This window comes from Rhipicephalus microplus, chromosome X, assembly GCF_043290135.1.
Source record: "Rhipicephalus microplus isolate Deutch F79 chromosome X, USDA_Rmic, whole genome shotgun sequence".
Taxonomy (NCBI): Eukaryota; Metazoa; Arthropoda; class Arachnida; order Ixodida; family Ixodidae; genus Rhipicephalus; species Rhipicephalus microplus.
Genome location: NC_134710.1, coordinates 475,205,588 through 475,222,977, shown reverse-complemented (window position 1 = coordinate 475,222,977; position 17,390 = coordinate 475,205,588). Strand labels below are relative to the sequence as shown.

The 17,390-nt window shown below is 49.6% G+C and overlaps 1 protein-coding gene across 36 annotated transcripts in view; it reads right to left on the bottom strand.

Annotated features, from left to right (window-relative positions):
- Window positions 1-17,390, bottom strand: part of LOC119160802 (bromodomain-containing protein 3) — a 329,355-nt gene that overhangs the window by 34,812 nt on the left and 277,153 nt on the right. For all 36 annotated transcript variants that reach the window (XM_075881428.1, XM_075881432.1, XM_075881431.1 and 33 more), the window contains one exon: window positions 4,416-4,519. In XM_075881428.1, the coding sequence (XP_075737543.1) occupies window positions 4,416-4,519 (104 nt within the window). The remainder of the gene's footprint in view (window positions 1-4,415; window positions 4,520-17,390) is intronic.

Here is a 17,390-nt window from a genome sequence, read left to right as displayed (position 1 = left end):
CGACACAGGTGCCGCTATTTGTATAATCAGTGAAGTGTTATGCCGCAAACTGAACAAAGTGACGACTTCACTGGTTGAAATATCTTTACGCACAGCGAGTTCGCAACACGTCCAACCTTCTGCCACATGCACTGCTCGTGTTGTGATTCAAGGAGTGCTTTACATCGTTGAATTTGTCGTCCTTCCGCATGCGTCTCATGAAATCATCCTGGGATGGAACTTTCTTTCCGCTAATCATGCGGTTGTTGACAGCGCTCGTGCTCAACTCGTTTTGTTTCCATTCAGTACGGCATTCATAGATCTCCCTCGCTCACCCAAAAAGGTGATCGTCGCCGCTGACGTCGTCATTTCTGCTTTTTCGGTCGCCGCGGTATCTCTTTTGTGCAACTCCGTTTGCGATTCAACTGCCCTATTTATGCCGTCACAAGAATGCGCTCGTCGCCGGAACCTTGTCGTCCCGTTTGCCATCATAACACTTGCCGATGGCTCCAGTGCCGTGTACGTGTGCAATCCGTTCCCTTGTCCCGCTACCTTATTGCATGGCGAATGCATAGGGAGTCTTGACACTTATGATGACATCTTTCCTTTCGATGCCTGTTCTGATGCGACACCGATGTCCGTGGATGCTGTCACAGCTGCCACCGCGCCCGCACTACCTGACGAAGACGTTCTGTTGCGCAGCGTAGACACCGGACTTACGCAAGACCAGCGCAATCAGCTCATTCAACTACTTGACCGTTTCCGCGCCTCCTTCAACCATGGACAACCTCCCTTGGGACGCACGTCAGTTGTCGCTCACCATATCGACACCGGTCATCATACTCCACTTCGTCAGCGCCCCTACCACGTCTCGCAGGCTGAGCGTGACGTCATCACTCAACACGTCCACGAGATGCTGCAACGTGGTGTTATTCAGCACTCACACAGTCCTTGGGCTTCGCCAGTGGTCCTCGTGCGAAAAAAAAGGATGGCTCCATCAGGTTTTGCGTGTAGTATCGTCGACTAAACAACATCACACGCAAGGATGTTTATCCCCTGCCACGCATTGATGACGCCTTAAATTGCCTTCAAGGTGCGGAGTTTTTTTCTTCACTGGACCTGCGCTCTGGATATTGGCAAGTGCCAATGGCTGAACCAGACCGTCCAAAAACGGCGTTTGTGACCCCTGACGGCTTATATGAATTTAATGTAATGCCCTTCGGTCTTTGCAATGCGCCTGCGACTTTTGAAAGAACGATGGACAGTGTCCTCAGGGGACTTAAATGGCACATCTGTCTTTGCTATTTAGACGACATAGTTGTATTCTCGGCGAATTTCGAAACTAATCTTTCCCGTCTGGAACAAGTTCTCCAGTGCCTTACGGCAGCCGGGTTGCAACTAAACTTCAAGAAATGTCGTTTTGGCGCCCGCAAAGTCACAATTCTCGGCCACGTCGTTTCAGAAGAAGGAATATCGCCAGACCCTGCCAAACTGCGTGCCGTTGCCGAGTACCCCAAGCCTACTACCCTAAAGGAGCTTCGTAGTTTCGTAGGCTTGTGTTCCTATTTTCGGCGTTTCATTCGCAATTTTGCCTCTATAAGTGCCCCTCTGACTCAGCTTCTCTCTCGTAGCGCGGACCTCTCTGGCTGGAATTCCCACTGCGATGAGGCATTCACGGCGCTACGCCGGCTACTCACCTCTCCGCCACTTCGATCCCAATGCACCCACTGAAATTCACACGGATGCAAGCGGTGTCGGCCTCGGTGCCATTCTCGCTCAACGCAAGGATGGCTGCGACGAGTACGTTGTCGCCTATGCCAGCCGTACACTAACGAAGGCAGAGTCCAACTATTCCGTCACGGAAAAGGAGTGCTTGGCTATCATTTGGGCTATAGGAAAATTTCGCACCTACCTTTACGGACGCCAGTTTGATGTTGTCACAGATCACCATGCCTTATGCTGGTTAGCATCCATGAAAGATCCTACTGGCCGTCTCGCTCGTTGGGCTAAATTTACGCCTTCAGGAATACGATATCCGTGTTGTTTAGCACTCAGGACGCAGACATTCAGACGCCGATGCACTATCCCGTTCTCCACTGCCTTCTACCTTGCCTGCTTATCAAGTGCCATTTGCGATTCGTCATCGTTGAGCATCACTGACATGCCATCCGAACAGCGCAAGGATCCCTGGATCAATTCTTTGCTCAACGTCCTCTCTCACAGTTCGTCAGAAACGACTTCACGCTCCCTCTCTCGTCAAGCAAGACACTTTGCTGTCCGTGAAGGCTTGTTGTATCGCCGCAATTACGTGACGGATGGCCGTAGGTGGCTCCTTGTCATCCCTCGTCATTTGCGTTCGGACATCTGCGCTGCCTTTCATGATGACCCCCAGTGTGGCCACGCTGGAGTATTTAAGACTTACTCTCGCCTTCGTCTAAGATACTACTGGCGCGGCATGTATCGGCACGTTCGCCAGTACGTTCCGTCATGCACCACGTGTCAACGACGTAAGACGCCTTTTCACAGCACTGCTGGCCCTTTGCAACCCTTAACCTGCTCAGCGAAACCATTCGACCGCGTCGGAATTGATATTTATGGTCCTCTACCCAACTCTCTTCGAGGCAACCGGTGGATTATCGTCGCCGTGGATCATTTGACACGCTACACTGAAACATCTGCGCTGCCTGCTACCACTGCGAAAGACGTTGCGTCCTTTCTTCTTCACCATCTCATTTTGCGACACGGTGCACCTCGTGAATTACTGAGTGACCGTGGACGCGTGTTTCTCTCGAATGCCGTCGACGAGCTACTCAAGGCATGTCGCACTGTCCATCGGAAATCCTCGGCATACCATCCTCAAACCAATGGCATGACGGAACGCTTTAATCGTACCCTTGGAGATATGCTTGCCATGTACGCCTCTGACAACCACACTAATTGGGACCAAGTGCTCCCTTTTGTCACGTACGCATACAACTCTGCGCCACAAACAACCACTGGCTTTTCTCCTTTCTTCCTCCTGTACGGACGTGAGCCATCATGCTCCATGGACACCCATTCTCCCTTACAGGCCTGATGTTTCCGAAGCGACGCCTGTTTCCGAAGCAGCTGCTTATGCCGAAGAGTGTCGTCAACTCGCTCGCTCATTTACCGCACAAGACCAATGGCGCCAGAAAACTGACCACGATTCCTCTGCGTCTACTGTACACTATAACCCAGGAATGCTGGTTTGGCTCTGGGTCCCGTCTACCCCTCCCGGTCTTTCCCCGAAGCTTTCGTCGAAATACCATGGCCCCTACCGTGTGGTGCGGCAAACATCTCCTGTCAACTATGAAGTTGAGCCCATTGATCCACCTTCGGACCAACGCTGCCGTGGGCGTGAAACAGTACACGTATCACGCCTCAAACCGTGCTATGACCCCCTTGTCGTGTCCTTTCCCTAGGTCGCCAGGTTGGCTCCTTTCTGCGCGGGGAGTAATTGTACCGAAGCATAGTGGCGCCAGCTCTGTGTCAGCGTGAAAGAAGACGTTGACGTCTTCTTTCACTGCTTAAGGAAAAAAAAAGACCAAGAGTTCAGAAATTCGGTGTCCCCGCTCTTGTCTAGATTTGTCTGGTGCATTATTACTATGGCTCTGTCAAGAGAAGGTACCATTCTGGGTGTCACTTTATTGGTGCCCAGCAACACCTGTTCAGGTAATTGTCGAATGACTTCACTAAAAAAGCTCATTGGCACGCAAATTTGCTTTCGCAAAATTTTGCAGAATTCATCAAGTATGAGCAGAGTGATAAGCATCATGGTTCAGCGAACTGGGTGCGCGGGGGTAAACACAGACACAAGGCAAATAGGAGGCACACAGCACGAGCGCTTGTGCTGTGTGCCTCCTTTTTGCTTTGTGTCTGTGTTTACCCCCGCGCTCCCAGTTCGCTGAACCATCATGAATTACCAACTAGCCCACCTTTCCATCCTATTGATAAGCATTTGTCACACGCTTCAGGCACTTTCTCTCTCCTTTCGTACTAGTGAGTGCACTGAAAGCTACACAGGGAGAGGCCTTCGTCAGTGCGCATTACGACCTTTGGCACTTCTGTTGTTTGAATGCGCGACTTGCTTTTGACGCGATTGCGAGCGGTTGCAAGAGCACAAGGCGGCCGTGGTGATTACGCAGCTCATGATGCTCAAATCAGCTAATGGCCACAAACTTTCAATAAATGGCCCTGTCCATTGGATATATGGTATCCTTTGTCGAGGAAAAAGGAAACGATATCTCAAAAACTTTTAGAATTAATGGCAAATTTCAGGACGCATGCAGTGCAACAATGTTTGGCTTGGGTATTCTCAGGATCCTCGATTACCAATTGGCAGCGTTTCCCGACAATGCTGAAAAAGTGTCGCAGGACCCCTTGAAACAATACTTAGGATAAGCTAGTGGGAGCACCTTTCGTGTGGCTGTGGAATGTGGGGCCACAGGGTGCTGCTGCACTGCAGCCGCCTTGGTGTCCGGCTTGCGGTCAAACTCAACTGGCATGGTTGCAGCTGCACCTGGAACAGGCAAAAAGAGTTCATACTAATGTGGTAGCTGTTGACATAGCTGCATTAAAGGGACAGACAACTGCCCAGAACATGAAATGAATCCACAGATGGAAAGATTGTCCATCACACTGAGTCAAACCAACGCTGTTTTTTTTTCTTGTGAGAGGTGGATTTATATTTTCATTTCTGCACTGTGGTGCCTCTGGCGGCAAAATCATGAATGATCTGATGTACTTGGCCATGTGACCGTTGATTGCTGTACACGGTCAACAATTTTTTTTATTAGCATAGAAATATTTTTCGTTTCTTTGTTTTAAAAGATATTACTTCATAAAAATGGTAATATAGGCTTGTATTGTATGCATTAAAGTGAAGCTGTTTATGCATAGTGTAATGGTCCGATGCTCATGCAACCAAGTGCGAAGTTTCGAGGTCGCTGAGATTTCGAGGTCGCCGGAGCGACATACTTTTGCAATACGGCGCCTCAGAAATGATGTGCACTGCTGCTCGGCACGGCCACACATATGTGTAGCAATGCTACTGATGACTTGGCTTGTGTATCATGAGAGCGAGAATGCCAGGACAAGCCACTCATGACGTAGGTGCACCCAACGTGCTACAAATATATAGGGAAGCAGTATAATGCCTCATCATCTCATTGTAATGGCTTGTTATTTAAAAAAAAAAGTTGACAAGCTCCAAATCAAGGTGGTTAAACAAAATTGCAGCAACTCTTACAAAAGTAAGACGATGACAGCTTTGATGCATAGCCAACAGAGCTGATGGCATTGCTTGCTATCAGTTCTCAATGTTGCTGGAGGAAGAGTACATCTGTGCTGAGATTAGAGCCTTTCAGATCAAATAATACTGCTTGTAGAATAGTGGAACCACAATTACATGACTTTCAGAGGACCACGCAGAACCGTCGCATAATCTGGGCATTGTATAATCGAAAGAAATCACAGCATATCCATGGAGAGAATGATGATGAGTGCAACGAAGCTTCCGACAGTTTTATCGGTAAACTTGTAGTGTACACGCATCCCGAAGGAGTACGGCCACTAGCGTGGGTTCGGTCTTAGCGAGCCGCATGGCACGCATTAACCGTCGCCGTGGCGAGAACACAATACTGCTCAGGGTCGCAACACTTTAATAAGGAGTTTTAGAATAGCGCACCGCGAGCACTTGCGATGCGGTGGCTGCCACCACACATGCGTTGTACGCAAGTCGGCGCCCGCGGACCGCACGCAAAAAATCCGAAATTGTGTGCGGTAATGGCGGCCCGCATGTAGCCCGCAAGCGCTGGTTTTGAGGCTACGGGTGGTGATGGCGGCCCGCATACACGACCTTCTGTATTTTACTGACCTGCCCAGCGAGCGAAGCGCCAGCACGCCCTTTTTGGTATTGGTGCCTGCCGCTATGCGCCCTGTGGCGCTGCAACTTACCTCATCCGCACAGGTTGCTGGCGGCCAAAACATGGGTCACCGCGCTTTTTTTTTTTTCGTCTGCTCGCGTGACGCTGGGAGAAAAGCAGCAATGTTTACGCGTGCATACACTCTGGACGATTAAAATGAATAAAAACCTCTTTTTGAATAAACTTAAAGTTATAATGCCGATCTTTCACTACCGTCTGCTCGTGCCGAGCTGCGACAGAAGCGTGCAGGTTGGTGCAGTTTGTACACCGGCGAAGCGAGGTTTCTTGGTGCAAATTAACCATCATGATGGTGGTGTGCTACGTGCCTTTCTGCGAATCAAGGCAAGGGAAGACTCCTGATGTGACTTTTCATGAGTTTCCAGTGACCGAGGTCTATGAAAAATGGATCGAGGTGATTTCTGTGTTGTAAAAGACTACGCGTCTCTAAATTTATTTATTTATTTATTTATTCGATACTACAGACTCGAGGTCCAAGCAGGGTGGTAATACACATACAAATAAAGTAATTGCGAAGCGAAACAATAACGGGCGAAGAAGGTTGTTTGGTAGGTTAGTTCATTCATCACATGTCTTAGTTAGACAATTCCATTCACATATGGTTCTTGAAAAGTACGAATACTTCAGTAGGTCTGTGCGAGCAAAATATAGGATCAAGGCCTTTGGGTGGTGGTGTCGGGTGGGCCGTCTACTAAGGGGTGTCAAATAGGGGGGTGGGTCTAGAGCTATTTTTTTTGTTCAATAGTTGATCAAAAAATTCTAATCTAGCTTTTTGTCTTCGCACCTGCAGTAAGGAAATGTTTTTGACTAGCATTAAATCTGAGGGTGAGTCTAACTTCGAGTACTTGTTGAATATAAATCTAACAGCTTTTATTTGAATACGCTCAAGAGTGTATATATTACGTTTTGTATAAGGATCCCATACTATGCTCGCGTACTCTAGTTTTGGCCGCACAAGGGCTGTGTAACAAAGTAGTTTAACATTCAAGGGAGCACTTTGAAATTTATGTTTAAGAAGACATAGTTTACAAAAGGCAACTGAACAAACATTATCAATACGGAGATTCCAAGATAAGTTGGAAGTGAGTGTCACACCAAGGTATTTGTAGGAGTTTACTTGTTGCAGTGGTGAAGACCCCAATATGTATGTATACGATTGTGGATTCTTTTGGCGAGTCACTGGAAGGCACATACATTTGTTCGCGTTGAGAGATATTCCCCATTTGTTGCACCATTCATATATATTGCAAAGACTAGTGCTCAGATCATTGAAATCATTAGTGGAACGTATTTCTTTGAACAAAACACAATCATCTGCAAACAATCTTATTTCCACACTAGGGTGAATAACATCAACAATATCATTGATGTAGAATAGAAAAAGGAAAGGGCCTCACACTGCCCTGTGGTATGCTCGATGTGACCGGAAGACAGTCCGAATATTGGCCCCCTACATCAACGTACACTTCGTGATTATTTAAATACGCAGAAATCCAACAAACGACTATTTCGGATATACCTATTGTTCTAAGTTTGGAAATGAGTTTACTATGGGAAACTTCATCGAAGGCTTTGCAGAAATCTAAGAAGAGCATATCTGTCCTACAGGGTCTATCGATGTTTAATGCAAGAGAGTGAAACAGTGTGACGAGTTGAGTTAAGGTGGATAATCCTTTTCGAAAACCATGTTGATACATGGTTAATATAGAGCGTTCTTCAATACACTTGTTTATACTAGTAGCTATGATGTGTTCAATAATTTTACAACATTGTGAAGTTAGTGAGATTGGACGGTACTTTCCTAGTGCTAAGCGGTCCCCCTTTTTAAAGATGGGTACAACGCGGGCTGTCCTCCAGTCACTGGGCAGCTGGGAAGACAACAAAGAACAGCGAAAAATAATAACCAAAAACTTTGCTAGAGATAAAGCATATCGTCGTAGAAATACGTTTGGTATGTTATCAGGACCACAGGATGCCTTAGTTTTTAAATTTAGCAACATAGACACCACGCCTGGATAAGAAATAAACAGTGCTTCAGCATAACGAAAGGCTGTAGCATTAGATATACAGTTGAAATCAGAAGTGTTGAACACACTCTGGAAATATTGATAAGAATGCCGGGCAATTCTCTGATCGGCGACGTTGGTTCCATCAATTGATATTTGGGATACAGGTCTTTTCTTTTCACTGATAAAACTCCAAAATTTACTGGGGTTATTTGCAATAAAGTTAGGTAATGAGGTTTTAAAGTAATACTCCCTAGAGCTGCGGACAGTTTGAGAAAGACAGTTGTGCACATCATGTAACAAATCAGCCGTTGCCCGCCTTTTTTCAGTCGCTTAACTTTGCGCTTCATATGAATGACGTTGTGAGTTATCCATGGAGTTTGTTTGTTAACTTTTGTGTGCTTAAAAGGCACAAAATTATCTAAACGAAAATGACACATTTGTTTGAATCGTGTCCAAAGCGCGCTAACATTTATATCATCAAAATTTGTAAGACATGTTTTTAGGTGTTCAATTAGGTCAGCATCATTAGCCCTGGAAAAGTCTTTAAAGCAGCGAAATACCGGGTTTTTATGGCCAGTTAGTGGAACAAGAGGAAAGGAAGTGAAGACATAGCTATGATCAGAAAGACCTTGTCCTACCTCTACTGTATATTCGGAGAAATTGCGGTTCAGAAACACAAGATCTAATATTGAGGTGGAATCCCTCTGTAGGCTCGTAGGTACCTGCAATAGGTCATGTATAAGCATGATGTCAAACATTATGTTAACATGTTTTGAAGTGTTAATGCCGGCGTCAAGACGCTCCCAGTCTACTCCAGGCAAGTTCAGGTCACCAATCAGTAAGACTTCTTTACTCTCAAATTTGGTCATATAATTTTTCAGTGTGCTAAGGTATTCTGGAGTAATGTCTGGGGGTCTGTACAACCCAATTACAACAAGACAATGACCCCAGAATGTAGCCCTAATACATAAACATTCTATGTCAACAAGATGATCCAACAAAACAGCATCGATATACTGTTTTATCAATATAGCCACCCCTCCTCCTCTAGTGCGTCTGTCTTTACGAAAAACTCTATAGGATGGGGGGAAGACGTCGCCATTAGGCAAATGCTCGTGTAGCCAAGCCTCGGTAACAACCGTAATATGTGGATCATGTTGCAGCAGAAGCACTTCGAACGCTTCAGTTTTATTCACAATGCTTCGGGTATTAATATTTAGTAGCCTTAACTGTTTGTTACATAGTGCTGGAATAGGTCACAAGTGCGGCTTGGAAGATTGGCGGTCTCCTGCTTTTACTCGCCTGTTTTGCAATTCATCCAATGAGTGATTTGAGTGTTTGCAATTCATCCAATAAGTGTTTTGCAATTCATCCGATGAGTGCAATTCATGCAAATGAGTGAGTTGCTGGTGCATGACAGACTGAGACGCATATTAGCGCAAAAAAATAATAACAAACCGACAACCTCAAGAAAGTAAACAACGACGCGCCATACTCACAACTATTAGCCAAAAAAAAAAAAAGGAGGAAAGACAACACGAGTGCACATATGGAAACCATGTCACTACATGTGGTTATGCAACTAGGTTTTGACACACACCCATTGTGTGAAGAATTAGCGTTTAATAAGTGATTTTAAGTGCTGTTTCGTTTCAAAACAGTTGCAGAGTGTCTATCATTGATTATTCATGTACCTGCGATCTACATTTGCCATTTGAGACGAAGGTATTTATGCGCAAAATTGTCTGTATTGGGTTGTTTTCTATGCGCGCCGATGCCGCAGACAATGTCAAGTGTCATAGTCCTTGCCTTTTCTTGCCCAGACAGTAAATGCAAGCAAGCTGAGTGTAATACAACGGCAACAAGTCTACCATTGTATACACATATAGCTGGTATCATGAGTTAAATAAACATTTGATGGCCAGCGCTTTTTACAACCTGTCTACGTCGTCATTCTTTCTTGTTTTGCACGCTGATACATGTGTTTGTACCTGATTTGCGATTCACGCATGCAACCCACGCATTCTAATGCATTCACCGGCGCTCAGCTGGGGTAACTCGAGCGCTCCCTAGGCGGCGAAGTTCGGAATCCGAGCCAGCGCATGCAGCTCCGTAGACCACCGCCAGCTGGGCAGGTCAGGAGTACAGTAGGTTGTGCCCGCATGTGGCCCACAAGCGCCGATTTCGAAGCTACGATGTCGCTGCGATCGTGCGTTGCGGATCGCAGTAGGGCGAACGCTACTCTAAAACTCACATGGCGCCCGCTACGCCCGCAGCGCTTGCAAACGGTATTCTAAAACTCCCTAATGTCTGTGGCAACACCAAACGCAGTACAGCCCGTTGCAAAGGCGCGGCGGGAAAGCAAATAGGCTCATCCACGCCACAGGCATAAAAGTACTACACAGGGTGCCACGAGCACGTCTCCGCGGTAAAGGTGATCCACAGAGACACCGGGACCAAGGCCCAGTTGCTCGAGCGAGGGCAAAGGCGCTCGCGTTGGCTTCGGAGGGAGACGGGTCGACATAGCTAGGCCACGCACTAGGACACTGTACCATCCTTCGGCCGAGCGTACGCAGTGGGGCAACAAAAGGTGAGCGTTCGCCTCGGGCGCGAGGCGCCGTTAGCGAAGTCCGACAAGCCCCTGAGCGATGGGAGTCAACGGACGGAAAAGATTGCGTGGCTCACCGTCTGCTGTCCCGGAGAGTATCTGCCTGCTCCCGACGCAGCGCGCGAAAACCTCTTGGGAGACTCCGCACGCGGTGCCACAGTCAACATCCGCTACCGGGTGAGGAGGTTAAACGTCACTCCGCTCTCCCAGCGCGGCAGACAGCGAGGAGGGGAGACATGGCGGGACACGAGAACGACAGAAAAGGCGGCAATGCCCGCGCAAAGGCAGCGGGCTGGCCTCAATTCCCACATACCCTCTCCTAAATTTGCCCTTTACCGGTCTGCAAAAGGTAGCTGGACGTCACCCATGCAGTTAAAATGCCACTGCTATGAGCGACAGCTAGCCTCAGTCCAGCCCTGTAACTGCTGCTAAAAAAATGATGACAAAGGAGAAACAAAAACAATAATAACAAAATAAACACATGACACTATAAAATAATTGCGGAAGGGAGCACAGAAAGTAGTAGTAGTGTTCGTGGTGCTGACGCGGGATAGCGTCCATCACGTGGAGGGGCGGAAGAGCGTGACAATGTCCGCTAGGTGCAATGCCTGAGTGCGAGGTCAGAAGCACGGAAGGGGGGGGGGGGGGGCTCTCTAATGGCTTGCTGCTGCTCTTGATTAGCTGCGAGTCCAACGAACGCGCTTCGGTTGTGGTTTGGAGGCCCAAATGTCTCGATGGAGACGGAGGAACCTCCCTGGGAAGCCGGGACTCACCAGGGATTAGGGAAGCCGAACCGGAATTGGCTGCGAGGCACCCTGGCCTTGGCCGGCAGCATATAGCTGCTATTAGCCGGCCTCGCGCAGGAGCCATGGTGGAAAAAGGCAGCAGGGCTTCTCATTGACAGCCGAGAGCAGAGCACAGCCAGACTGTCCGACGTCAGTAGGTCAATGCCCCCCCCCCTCCCCCAGCACCTCTAACATCCACGTCGATGGGGCAAAGCCACGACGCGCACTCTTCCCGGGCACGTACTTACACACGCACAGCACGCACACACACCGCTGATGGCTGCACGAGCGTAAGCGCAAACCGTACTTCGTCCCCTTCTCCACGCATAAGCACGGACACTCAAGGTCACACTCCCTTCTCGGTAGACAATAAACACGGAAAAAAAGTAAAATAGCAAAATGACACTCAATCTCTGGCCAAAAGAAAATAAAAACAAATACAAATAACACAAGATAAACATAAAGTACACATGAACACTTAAAAAAAAGAAACACATGCAGCAGACCGGGCGGGGTCGACTTCTTTACAAGAAAAGGCCGTAAAGAAGCTAACCTATACTGAGGCTAGATAGTAAACTGAGGGCCTTCGGTTGCGGAGAAGTCCGCCGTCCGGCGCGAAATCACAAAGGTGACCGCTTCCTCAGATTATACCGGTGTGGGGTCCGAATGCGGTCCGCCGCTCCGGGTGTGCCCCGTTGCTTGCGCGAAGTGCCGCAGGGCTCTGGCGGAAGCTCGTCAGACCATGATACAAAGGGTTTCAGGTCTGCGACATGGGCACGGCTGAGTTTTCTCGAATGGGGTTTTTTTTAGCAAGTACGCGAGTTGTTACGCGGTTGGTAGCGAGGTTGAGAACCCCTAACTGGCATGATTAAGAGCGTGGGTACGCTTCAGGACAAGAACACCCACCTCAAAAACTAGGTCGCGATGCTTGCAGTCATATTGGGCCTTCTGCGGAGCCCTGGCTGACGCCAAACTTTGCCTTGCTTTGCAAAAAGCTCGACAAAGCCTGTCCCGAAGTGTTGACGCGTAAGCAGAGCAGTCTGCCGGCGTCTCCTCGTTCTCGAGCTGGCCTTGAGTGACGCTGGTCTGCGGATTTGCAAACTCCCTCCCGAAATTTAAGAAGGCGGGCGAGAAAAGAGTTCAGCGACTCTCGGATTTTCGAATAGCGAACGCCAGTTCACCCAAATGGTCTGCCCAGTCCCTATGACTTTCAGCAAAGGCCGCCAACATCGGTTTGAGCATATGATTGACGCGCTCCGTCAAATTGGACTGGGGATGATAGGGTGAAGTAGTGCAGTGATCAATTCCGAGGGAACGGCACGTGACACCAAACACCCGAGCGTTGAAATACGGAGCATTGTCCGTGATGAACCTTTCAGGGAAGCCGAACCGGCGAAACACTTCCTGCAGCTTCTCAAGTACCGCTTGCGCTGTCACCTTCTGAAGAGGGAACAATTCCACCCATTTGGAAAAGTGATCAACTACTACCATCAGGTGAATGAACCGCTGCTTACTTCTGGGAAATGGTCCCATTAGATCGCAGGTGCCCACTTGCCACGGACGCTCTCTGACAATCGGTTTCATCAAACCGGGAGGTTTGCCACCCCTTGATTTCACCGTTAGACAGTCGCAGCAAGAACGGCAATAGCGAAAAATGTCTCGCTTCATGCCGGGCCAGGTCACAACGCGGCTGAGTTTTGCAAAAACTTTCGAGCCACTGAGGTGACCGTCCATGGGTTCGTCGTGAGAGGATCGCAACAGTGTGGCTCTCAGACTATTGGGCATAACCACCTTAACCGGGTCGATGGACTCGTCGACAGTGGCTATATACTTCAGCAGAAGCCCATCATGGTCCAGCAAATATTAATCCGCCGGGGACTCAGCGACACAAGCTGGTTCGAGCCCCCTACTCGACTCCGCTGCAGGACAAGCAGCGTCACGGCGCTTTATCTCTCTGAGACCGTCGCACATTTCGCGACAAAACGGATCACTTTTCTGGGCCTTCAGAAGTTCTTCTCTGCTGAAAGCGATGCCCATTCTCCCAAAATGGGGGAGTCTGGTATCGCGCCCACTCAGGACTGCAGCAACAACCGCTTGAGTTGCAGCCCGGGTTCGCTATCGGCCTCGTGGCCTTCGGAAACCTCCCCAACTCGGCCGTTTCGCGGTGCGCTGCTTACCTCGTTAGCAGCCAAGGTTTGTCCGCATGGGGACTCGCCCTTCTCGACGAATGGCGGCGAAGCCGCTGTTTCGCCCTCGACGCTTGCATGTGCAAAGGCACCGCTAGCAGTTGTCGCACTGGGATCAAGGTCCTCGGGGGCACGAGAATTTCGTCCTATCAAGATAGACGTCAAACTTCCGCAGTGCAAACACGATGGCGAGGCATTCCTTTTCGGTCACGGAATAATTTTTCTCCGCAGAAACCAAGGAGCGGCTGGCAAAGGCCAACGGCTGCAACACGCCATCGTATTCATGTAGGAGAAGAACTCCTAAACCTTGTGGTGACTGGAGGGCCTTTGCAACTCGGCAGGCATGTTTACTTGAGTGCTAGCTTCGGTACCGTACGCTAACCCCCGAATGCAGAGATGTTACTTGGCTGGCTGTTACGGCATGAAGCAAGCAGCGGACTTCAAAACGCCCAAGTCAGCCTTCGCGTTTCATAGATGTTCAGGCTGTCTTGCTTGGTCAAGTCAAGAACGAGCTTCAAAGCAGAAACACGCTGTTCACCTGCTAACGAGGGTAATAGTGAAGTTGTTCATGTAAGGCATGCATTACATAAAAAAAAATCATACGTTTTAAAATAACTATAAAAACGAAGGGCCACAAGCATATTCCTGCCATTTTACGGCTAACGAGCGGCACGTGGTGCCTGCCGCCACAGCGATGCGCAATGTTGCTTCTGTAAAGCATTCGTTGCCGCTGGTTTTAGAGGCCACCCAAATGCGGCGCGTTTCTCCACGGTTGCTTGTTTAGAGGTGAAGCAAGCATCGCGTTGGGTTCTCTCGTCGTCTTTTTTTTTTTTTTTTCAATCGAACGCCACGACATGTATTTGTGCTGACCTGGCCCACGAGGTGACGCGATTTTCACGGTATTTGCCTTTCTGTCCGCCTGTGTGCGTGCCTGTAGTGGGCTAGGTCGCAGTTATAAAAGAACAAAAAAAGAAAGTTCTGGCAATAAATGTGATTCGTATCCTTTTGTTGAGCTTGGTAAACAAGAGAAAAAGTGGGGGTCAGGACATTGTCAGCAGAATTCTGTCTCGCGGGGTGCAGCAGTGTCTCGCTGCATGATGGTGCAGCGGATAAAAAAAAACACGTGATAGGGGCACCTCTTTTTTATGTGCGTGTCATTTTACTTAGCGTTGTGCTACAAGCCATCACTTTCTGAGCGAGAAACAGTGCCCTAGACAGGACGAAAGGATAGACGAGGCCCACAGACACAGCACCGAGTCAATTTTGTACCGAAAGAAGCGGAAATTGTCGTGTTTAAGAAAAACAGAAATGGCCTTTGCGCTTACAGAACACTTCGGCGTCGTCCCCACCGAAGCTATTAATACGCACGTGTGTGTAGTCGACACAGCCTGTAACACCAGGGAACTCAGCCACTTCATAAAAGTCCCGCATAATTATAGAAAATGCTGCCGGCTGCGGAAAGCGCACCAGCATTGCGTCCAGGTGCTTTGCGATGAGTAGTAGTGCTGCCGGCTGCGGAAAGCGCACCCGCATTGCGCACCAGCATTGCGTAAAGATGCTTTTCGATGAGTAGCGTAACTTTTCCTACTGCATAGCAAACTGTCGACTACGGAATGCGGACGAAATTCCCGGTGACTGTTTGGAATGTGCCAGCGCCGCAAAACCCGAGAGCAGTAGCTGTAACACTGGGGGCAAGGCTGTCCTCGGTTGTCCCCCCTTTCACGGAGCAACAACATACCCAGCAGCTGCCGCACGGCGTTCTTCGTGAATCTGTATCGAGCGTGGAATTGTTCCTCGTCGTACAACTCCATCGGATTTCCTCTGTCACGTAAAGCGGGTCCAAGAATCTTCGCCAGGCAGTGCACCTCAGAAAATGCTACGCTTATGACGAGGCAAGCAAACTCAAAAGCGCGTACCCTCCCCACGACGTCCATTCGAGAGGTGGCCATGTTGGAATAACGCATCAAGTCGCTTTCAAGCTAGCCCCGCAGCTGACTTGAAACTTGTCCTGACTTCGACCGAGCCAAGTCGCCTTCAAGTCATCCGCAAGTTCGAGAACGATTTATGGTGACCGTCATCGCAACCCTCAACTACAGCGCAACTCGTAGCCTAAAGGCTACGAGTGGCGCTGTTGTTGAAGGTTGTGTGGCGCTGTTGTTGAGGGTTGGCAAGACTGTCTTGAGTCAAGAACGAGTCAAGTACGAGTCAAGTAACATCTCTGCATTCGGGGCTAAGCCCACAGCGGTGCCTAGTGCTTGGAAGTGGTCGTACCACACCGAGCCGCACTTCTAGTAGGCCCACGCGTACGAGGTTTGCCTTAACACTCGCGACCAGGCCCAGTGGCCATCGTGAGAGTGCGCAGTATAGCCGCGAGGGACCTCTTCCCGACCGGCGTGTCAAAGCTCGCCATTGCTATCTGTGACGTGCTCACGGTTTCCCCTTATGATGAACGTCCGCATGCGGGAGCCTTTGCTCTCCGCATCCCGGGAGCGGACGTTGTACTGTTGCTCGGGGTGCTGCCAAAGGCAATAAAGTGTTGTGTATTTTGTGTTATAACACTGTCTGTTTTGCCGTGCTGCGCTACACGTCTTATTAGTTGAGCCACAGGGCCGCGACTCCGTAACCTACTCGCGTGTAGCGCACCGCTCAGCGCGCGCTCAACTATATAAGGAGAGTAGCGCGGCACGGCAAAACAGACAGTGTCCCAATGCAAAAATACGCAACACTTTATTGCCTTTGGCAGCACCCCGAGCAACAGTACAACGTCCGCTTCCGGGACGCAGAGAGCAAAGGCTCCCGCACGCGGACGTTCACGAAAGGGGGAAACCGCGAGCACGTCGCAGCTGGCAATGGCGAGCTTTGACACGCTGGTCGGGAAAAGGTCCCTCGCGGCTATGCTGCGCACTCTCACGGTGGCCACTGGGCCTGGTCGCGAGTGTTAGGGTAAACCTTGTGCGCGTGGGCCTACGGCAAGTGCGGCTTAGTGTGGTACGACCACTTCAAGCACTACGTACCGCTGTGGGCTTAGCGTACGCTACCGAAGCTAGCACTCAAGTAAAAACGCCTGACGAGGTTCCAAAGGACCCCTCAGGCAGGCTACGGTCCTGCGATTCCCAAAGAGATGTGGTCAAAGGAAACACGTGCTTACCCGGCGCCGGCCACGGAGGAGAGAGAGCTCCCTCGGCGCGCACGTAACACGTGCCGCGCCCGCACGTGGTGCCATCTATCGCCACGTGCCGTTACCAGAGCAGAAAAAGCAAAACGATGTGACCGTGCGGCGGAATGCCCGCGAAATGGTCGCGTGCGCGCCTCAGATCCCTACAACCTAGATCGCTCGCATCAGTTTGTACAAGGAACGGTCTGGTTAGGTCGGGGAGCTTGAGCTGCGCTGTCTCCGCTATGGCATTAGACAGTCGGCAAAACGTCTGCTGCTGCTCAAGTCCCCATTGCCACTAAGCAGACTTACCCAAGAGCTTGCTCAAGGGCGCCTGCAGTTGAGCACGGGACGGAATGAAGGAACGGTAAAAGTTGACCATTTCTAAAAAGCGGCGAAGGCCACGTACGTCCTTGGGCACGGGGAAATCGAGGATAGCTCGAAGTATCTTCCGATCCGGTTCCATGGAGCCTTCGCCCAGCGTAAACCCGAGTAACTGAACACGGGTCTGTGCTAATTGGACTTTAGCGGGATTTAATGCCAGCGTGGCGGTCCTCACCCTCTCGAGTACATTAGCAACATGGGCCAAGTGCTTTTCGAAGGTTCGTGAATAAACCACGATGTCGTCGAGGTAGCACATGCAGTATGACAGTTACGCTTTCTCGAGGATGCGGTCCATGAGTCTTTGAAATGTCGCAGGATCATT